This window comes from Enhydra lutris, unplaced genomic scaffold (genome assembly GCF_002288905.1).
Source record: "Enhydra lutris kenyoni isolate GAN:26980312 unplaced genomic scaffold, ASM228890v2 scaffoldscaffold9, whole genome shotgun sequence".
NCBI classification, from domain to species: Eukaryota; Metazoa; Chordata; class Mammalia; order Carnivora; family Mustelidae; genus Enhydra; species Enhydra lutris.
Genome location: NW_019154093.1, coordinates 13,112,907 through 13,121,224, shown reverse-complemented (window position 1 = coordinate 13,121,224; position 8,318 = coordinate 13,112,907). Strand labels below are relative to the sequence as shown.

General features: G+C 51.9%; 1 protein-coding gene across 2 annotated transcripts; it reads right to left on the bottom strand.

The window, feature by feature from the left end:
• Positions 1 to 2,014: 2,014 nt before the first annotated feature.
• LOC111143261 (zinc finger protein 691) lies at positions 2,015 to 8,021 on the bottom strand. Of its 2 annotated transcripts, none has more exons than XM_022496882.1 (2): positions 7,985 to 8,021; positions 2,015 to 3,524 (listed from the first exon to the last, which is right to left on the bottom strand). In XM_022496882.1, exon 2 carries the CDS (start codon positions 3,486 to 3,488, stop codon positions 2,634 to 2,636), a length of 855 nt encoding a protein of 284 aa, XP_022352590.1. In that variant the 5' UTR covers positions 3,489 to 3,524; positions 7,985 to 8,021; the 3' UTR covers positions 2,015 to 2,633. The 2 variants fall into 2 exon arrangements, with proteins under 2 accessions (XP_022352590.1, XP_022352589.1); XM_022496881.1 differs by having other exon boundaries at positions 2,015 to 3,497.
• Between the last annotated feature and the right edge of the window lie 297 nt (positions 8,022 to 8,318).

The following is an 8,318-nucleotide window of genomic DNA, read 5'->3' as shown; positions in this document are numbered from 1 at the left end:
GAATACTACCACCTTACAGGATAGTTATTATATCCATTATCAGAGAAAACAGATGCATAAGAACTGGTGCTCAGTGGTGTTTGATGGCAACTTTAACTATTAGAGAGTGTTTCATTTCATACATGCAAGTGTGCGTGACATGTTTAAAATATCTAGGGGCGCCTGGGTGGCTCAGTGGGTTAAGCCTCTGCCTTTGGCTCAGGTCATGATCCCAGGGTCCTGGGATCGAGCCCCACATCAGAGCAGGAGCAGGGAGCCTGCTTCCCTTCCTCTCTCTCTGCCTGCCTCTCTGACTACTTGTGATCTCTGTCAAATAAATAAACAAAATCTTTAAAAAAAAATCTTGTGTGCAGATTTTCAAGGAGCAGGAAAATGTATATGCAATGAAAGTGGTTTGTAGAATACAAAACAGTAATCCCAAGGGACACATGCACCCCTGTTTAGAGCAGCATTATTTACAACAGCCAAATTGTGGAAGCAGCCCACGTGTCCATCAGTTGATGGACATCAGATGAATTGATAAAGATGTGGTATATATAGACAACGGAATATTATTCAGTCGTAAAAAAAAGAATGAAATCTTGCCATACACAACAACATGGATGGAGCTAGAGATATACTGCTAAGTCAGTCAGCTGGAGAAAGACAAATACTGTACAATTTCACTCCTATGTTGGAAAGAAAAACACAAATGAGCAAAGCGGAAAGAAAAGAAAGAGAGACAAAGCAATTAACACTCTTAACTATGGAGAACTGGTTACCAGAGGGGAAGTGCGGGGGGCAGGGAACAGGTTAAGGGAATTAAGGAGTGCACTTGTCAGGATGAGCACCAGGTCATTAAAATAAAAGTTTAAAAAAAAAAGTGCTTTGTAAACTGTAGTGTCCTACCTATGTCAGGGAATTGTTTGGGAAGTCTTTTAGAGCTGGAATGCAGGCTCTGGATTTAGGTAGAAATAGGTTCCATTCCTGACCCTGCCATTTACTTGCCAAGTAATCTCGGGTGAGTCACTTTCTGTCAGCCTACTTCTCCACCTGTCATATGTGGGTGATTCTTACTTCCCGGGGTTACGTGAGAATTCAACATGATGAGTATAAATCTCCTAGCACATCCCTTCCTGGGTGGGTGGCAGGATCCCATGTGATAGGTCAGGCTATGGGTGGTATCCGAATCATTCTGGCAATTAGCTACAAGGAAGAAGACCCCTCCCTCTGGAAGAGCAGGACCAGGTCGGCAAGAGATGGTCTTCTGTGTTTGTTGGAGGAAGTCTGGGTGAACATTAAACTGCCATGCAGAGAACACCGAAATCCGCCACGTGAAGCCAGCCTAAACCAGGAGGGCAGGAAGCTGGGAGGACCCCCGCCAAGCTGTCCCAGCCTTGGGAACTAAACTGTTGCCACTAAAGGCAAGGACTCCCATGATGGGTTTATCTCAGCCCTCACCCCTTACTCCCGGACACTATCCTTTTTCCTAAGCACAGGGAAGTGCCAATCAAGAATCTGAAGGAGATAAGGTTCTCTGACTTGGCACTGACTTCCCACAGAGCAAACAGTCCAGGGCCACATCAAGAGGCCATCCTAGCCCCCACTTCCAGGGACTCACTTGGGTCCGAGGCAGCCCCTAAGGGGCTCCTCCTTCCGAAGCCACTAGGCGCAAGCAGTGGAGAGAGAGCATCAGCTCAGAATCAAGGGAGGCCCAAGGGTGAACTCCGGCTCCACCAAACCCCCGCTGTGTGACTCCTTTGAGGGCTGCCATGCCAGGACACAGAGACAAAGACGTCAATGTGACCTGCAGATGCCGCAGCAGATGTGTCTGCTCAGTGTTCCTTCCTTCCCTCCTGCCTTCCTCCTCAGAAGCCCCCCAGACTCCGCCTGCTTTCCTCTGCTTTTCAGAGCAACCACCCATTGTCTGGGCACCCAGCCCCCTTCCAGAGAGGCTGCAGCACGACCAGCTCCCCCAGCTCCCCAGCTCCCACTTCCTTGATGCCCCAAATAAGTACACAGGTCCTTTTCATTGAAGGGTTTTACTACTAATCACTCTGGGAACAGACGTGGATTAGGGTGGGGGAACGAGTCACAGACACGGGGGACTGGGAAGGTCCCTGGATCATGGCTCCCTGAGGGCTTCCTTTTCATTCCTAAGGCAGGACCAGACCTCTTGTCCAGGCCGAGGAGGCCCCTTCCATCGGGAAGGCCGCTCCTCCCAGCGCAGGCGAGGCATAGCAGACGGGCACTGACAGCCACCGTAACAGGCCCTGTGTGGTTCCTATACGATCTGGAGGACCTTCAGGCGGTGACGCCCACCTCACAGGTACGTCCTCAAAGGCCAGGGGATGGTTGCCCTAATGACACGAGCCTGTGCTAAGCCTACCCTACTTCTCTTTCATCCCAAGGAGATGAAGCCAAGACCGGATCTTCCAAACTTTCCAAGGCAAGAAACTGGCCTGGAAAGCGGCAACGCTTCTTCTTACTCAAGAGTCCCTTCTCAGGACCTCCCGCAGATCCTGGCTTCAGAGGCAACAGGAAACCATTCTCCAAAGTGGGATGAGGGGATTGAGGTCGAGGGGGCAGCCGCAGATCCTGGAGATCTTCCTACACTAGGCTGGCGTCTCTCCACCTCTCTCCCTCTTCGCCCTTCAGCTGGCGTCTCTGGCAGCCTGCTCGCCCGTGTGTGTTTTCTGGTGGCGGATGAGGTTCGAGCTCCGGGAGAAGTGTTTCCCACACAGCGTGCACCAGTAGGGTTTCTCCCCTCTGTGGGTCCTCTGGTGGGCCCCAAAGTTGGAGATGTCACTGAAGGTCCGCCCGCACTCAGTGCACTCGTAGGGCCGCTCGCCGGTGTGCGTGCGGTGGTGCACGCCGAAGCTGGAGCTGTTGCTGAAGCTCTTGCCACACTCGCAGCAGATGTAGGGCGCGGGCTCCAGGTGGGTCCGGTGGTGCACGGCCAGCGTGGCACTCTGGCTGAAGCTCTTGCCGCAGATGTCGCAGCGGTACGGCCGCTTGCCCAGGTGGTCTTGCTGGTGCGTGGTGAGGTCCGAGCGCCGCCGGAAGCTCTCCTGACACTTGGGACATTTGTAGTGCTTCTCTTCCAGGTGGATCCGCTCATGGCGGATGCGGTTGGAGCTCCTCGAGAAGCTCTTGCCGCATTCGGAGCACTTGTAAGGCTTTTCACCCGTGTGGATGCGCTGGTGCGTTCTCAGGTTGGAGGTATTATTGAAGGTTTTCCCACACTGGGCGCATGTGAAGGGCTTCTCGTCGGTCTCGGGCCTCGGGTGAGCCGTGGGGCCCCCGGGCTCTCCGGTGGCGACAGTGACTTTCTGCCATGGCTTTTTGGGATGGACCTCTGGCGGACACTCTGACGGGCTCTCCTGCCTGCGCTCTTTCTCCCCATCTGGGATCTGAAAACCCTCCGAGTCATCCACTCTCCAGGGCTCACCCCAGTCCCCTTCGTCAGGCAGGTGCTGTTCTGGATGCTGCTCCTTCTCACTGCCCATTTCTGAACCCTGAGAATGAACACAAATGGCCAACACCTTTATTTCTGGGCTCAGGCTCGACTGCAGGGAACCTCTGTTCTGGCTGAAGGGGTGCACCCTTCCCCGTGGAACTGTCCATCAGAAATAACCTCCATTCTCGGGAATACTTGGAGAGCGTGCCTTTCCTTAATAACTCTCAAGTGACAAACTTCCACAGATACGACAGCCACCCATCAGAGTAAAGTGAAGGCACTACTTTTGTCCACTCCCCACAGATACTTGTCAGTGGAAATAATGTCACCTTTCCTAAGACCACGAAACAATGACAGTCTAGACTCTGATTCCCGTGTCGGTAAAGGAGCTTCCAGCTGCGGACGATTCCATTTCTCTGCCTGACTCTAAGCTAACTGAAACTCCTTTTATGTTTAATTAAAACAAAAACCAAACAAAAAAAAACTTCCTTAAAAGTATCCATTTGCCTGCTTTCAAAATGAACAGAACCTCTCATTCCTGAGGCTCTCCCAGCCGTTCAGAGGCCCAGCCATGAATTCTCTTACCTGTTCCGCCGCCCTTCCCCTCCCCTGACCGCAGCCTAGCAGGCAACTAAGGGTTAACATGGGAGCCCTCCAAAACCTACTGCAGGGCCCAGGCTAGGTCTGCTCCGACTGGTCAGTGCCCACTTCCGCTCTCTAACACCATACACAGCTATATACACACCGCATCTCTCTCTCACACACATACACCCCAAACACATGGCCATCCTCACGTACCAGCCACGCTCAACCATAGTTCTCATACCATACACACAAACCACACAGTCACACATACAGTCACATACAGACACATACACACACACAACATACACTCATACACACCTGTAGCCACATATGGCCACACACATCACATACACAGCCCTTCTAAATATATAGCCACGCACGTGCCTACCCAATCACACGTACAGCTATATTCGTACCCCACACAAAATCACACACACATGCTCTCACATGCCACCTACAAAGACATAGACACAAACCGCATTCTCTCCCTCCACACAACTACACATACACACTGCCAACTCAGACAGGCATCAATAAACGTTTGCCAGACCGCACGGACTCTGAGCTCCTACAGCCCGGGCCTGGCCAGGAGGGGACAAAGCACTGCCCAGCGTGGGGTTTCCTCTGGGCCCTGAGGCCACAACGGCACTTTGGAAGGCCCAGTGGGCCAGTGCGGATACTGTAAGGTAACACGACCAAGGGACAAGGGGCTATGACAGGACAGTGAGGGAAGAAGAATGAGAGACAGAACTCCTTCAGGTCAGCAAGCTTTTCTGAACACCCAGCAGTAGTCATGGAAGGGCCACAGACTACATTTAGGGCTGGATCCTGATGGTGACACACACTGTGGAACTGTGCAAAATGATTCAAGCCCTCTGAGCCTCGACTCCCACATCGCTAACACGATGATACCCGCCTACACTGCAGGACCGTGTGGCAGAGGAAACACTTCCAGTGCTCTCAGGAGCTGTGGGGTCGGTACGAGCGAGGCAGCCAGTGGCACCTACTAGGACCATTGCGGAGGATGCTATCTCCTAGCCCTGCACAGATCACAGGAATGAAAAAGATTCCTTATGTGATCTTGTTAGGAAAGAAAAAAAATTTTTTTAATTAAGAAACAGTACAAGAAAATAAATGGTATGAGGCTCTATATAATCTAAAAGGTGAAATACAGACAGAGCCTCAAATCTTTGAGTGGAAACTAGCAGATTTTTCTGGAAAGGGCCAGACAGTAAATATTTAGTAAATATTTGGGACCACAGTATCTCTGTTGCAACCACTCAACTCTGCTCTCGTATCATAAAAGCAGCCTCAGAGAATTCCTTAAAGGAAGGAGTGTGGCTGTGTTCCAATAAAACTTTATTTAAGACAAAGGGAGGTGAACCAGTTTACCAATCTCTGAGAGAGTGTTTCTTGAGGAATCTAGAGAAGAGACGTGTAGGAGGCTTGCTTCATTTTCAAAAATGCAAGTAAACACCAGAAACAATGTATTCCTTGATACTCACTGTTTCCTGACAATCCTTTTAAAAATCACAACCCCTTTTCCACACTCCCAGTCCCCCTGCCCCACAGCACTTCTCACCCATTAACATTCTATTTATTTCTTCTGTCTCTTATTTAGTGTCTGCCCTCCCCTTGCTAAAACATATGTCCCCTAAGGGACAGGGCCTTTGTTTTCTTTTTTTTTTTTTTCTTTTTTAAATATTGTATTTTATTTATTTTGACAGAGAGACACAGGAAGAGAGGGAACACAAGCAGGGGGAGTGAGAGAGGGAGAAGCAGGCTTCCCACCAAGCCGGGAGCCTGGAGCCTGATGCGGGGCTCGATCCCAGAATCCTGGGATCATGACCTGAGCCGAAGGCAGACGCTTAACGACTGAGCCACCCAGGTGCCCCAGGGCCTTTGTTTTCTAATGTAACCCAAATTCCTCAGGTAGTGACAGTCATATATAGTAGATCTTTAATAAATATTCATTGAACGAGCTGAGTGAAGGCCAGGCCTGGCTCCAGAACCCATTTCATGCTTACCTGTGTCTGTCTCACCCACTGTTCTCAGGAATCTACCCACTCTTCCACCTTTATGCACCGGCAGAATCTCATACGTACTTGCTTTTACACTGATTTGCAATGATCTTTTAACATAATCTGTTTCCACTAGCAGTTTATAAGCAATTTAAGGACAGAGACTGGGTCATTTTGGCAATCTCTCCCCAGCACGAGGCACTGCTTAATGTCTTCTGATGTATGAATCAATGGATACGATCTGAATTCAGTCCCCAGTCCTGCCCACCCTACCTGGGGCTCCGGTACCACAGGGGGGGGGGCTATCTGGCCCCCACTCACATCCAATCCTGCTATTCTAAGAACCTGTAATGTACCAGGCTTTGACTCTACTCAGGACTGAATGCTGGATCAATATAAGAGCAACAAGATTTAGGATTATGATACTACCCTCAGTTTATGGCACAGTGCAGGGAAATAGGCCATGACCTCCAGAAACTGGCATACAGTGTAGAAGGTTCAGTTCTGGGGGGGGGTCAGGAACTGTGCCTTGGTCACCTTTGTACTGACTCCTCAATGCTTCACACAGCACCTGGCATTATATGGGAACCAATAATAATAAACATTCTGGAAGCTCATACTAAGTGCTAGGCCCTGGACTGAACGCAATATGCAAATCATGTCATTTCATTTTCACAATCTGTTTTAGAGATGAGGAAATGGAGGCTCAGAGAAATTGTAACTTGCCTCAGGGCACACAGCAAGTGCGTGGCCGAACAGGGACCTATGCCCATCGCTCCAAAGCCAGTGCTTTAAGACATGCCACTAGTAATGGAGAGAAGCAGGGAGGAAGACAGGGAGGGAGAGGGGAAGGGAGATGGGGTGGAGAGGGAAGGAAAAAGAACAGTGCCAAGGGAGTTAGAAAGAAGACACTGGCGTGTCTCCCTGAAGAAATCGGGGATGAGCAGCTGCATGGAAAAGGCGGTATCTGAGTTAGGACTTGCAAGACGGGTGAGCAAAATTGGAACTTGCAGAGCTGAGGAGCCCCCTATCTACCCACTGAGTATACAGCGGCAGGTAAGGTAGAGACGCACATTTCAAAAGATTTGGGGAGAGAAGGGACCATAGGGCTTGCCTTCCTACGAGGCTCAGACCTACAGGGAGAACCGAAGGTAGAAAGGACTGGGGCAGTGGAGAAGCGGCCAGGGCTAGGAAGTGAGAGCCAAGAAGACAGGGCTGGTGATCACAGATGCTGAAGGTCAAGGGACTCGGTTTAGAGTGAAGGCGCCAAGGTGGAAAGTGGTCCGAAGGGCCGAAGTCCCCGCTCTTTAGGGTCAAGTCAAGGGGTAGGGGGTGGGGGATGATGCGGAGAGAAGAGCTTAGAAAGACCAGGAACAAGGTGTTTAAGAACAGAGAACTGTACTGGATAGCTGCATAACGGGTCAGATAGAGGGGGCCAAAGGGGTTAGAGGGTCCGGAGGAGATGGGCGGGAGAGAGGAAAGGAGGCACAGGCTGCAATCAGAGGTGTCAGGACACCGGAGCCCAGTAGGCTGGGTTGGGAGTGGCGGAGAGAAGCCGATCGCGGAGTCGAGAATACGCGCGTCCTAGGGCATAGGTCTGGGTTCTGAGTAGCCGGATGGGTTGGGAGGGGTAGGGGAGGAGTAGAAGAGGGGTAGGGACTGACCCCCAAAGTATGGTCTGTGCCAGGGGGCTGGACTGAAAAGCCAACAGGAGGGCTTGTGGGGAAGGCTGGGGAAGCTGCCTAGCCGCGCGGGCCAGGGGCGGGGGCCAGGGGTCGGGGCGAAGGGACCACCGGGTCCCATTTGCTCCCCACCGAGTCCAGCGAGCAAAGCCACAGCCTCTAACTCCCTGGAGGAAGGGAGGCGGCCATGCTCACGGTTCCCCGCGAAGCCGGGCCCGCCACCCACCCCCGCGACCTCGGGCCCAAACCGGACCCACCTCGCTCCCGCCGCTCCGTCAGGGACAGCGCCGCCTCAGAGGGCCGGGGGAGGAGCCGGAGCCGGAACCCAGAGAGGACCCGCCCTACCTCTCCAGGATTGGTTTCTGAGGAGGACCCTTTCTTCCCACTGGCTGTGCTGGCTGCCACAACGCGAGAAACCCAGGCGGTCCCGCCAATAAGTTTTGGCCTCGGGCAAGGCCTGCTGGGAGTTGTAGTCCTGAGGAAGAGCGCAGACTCGGAGAAGGAATTTGCGAAGTTGAGAACTGAGCAGTTGGGACTGAGTTTCCTCCTGAGGTCCTCGGATTTCTTTCCACGTTCACGCGTTAAAAGCCC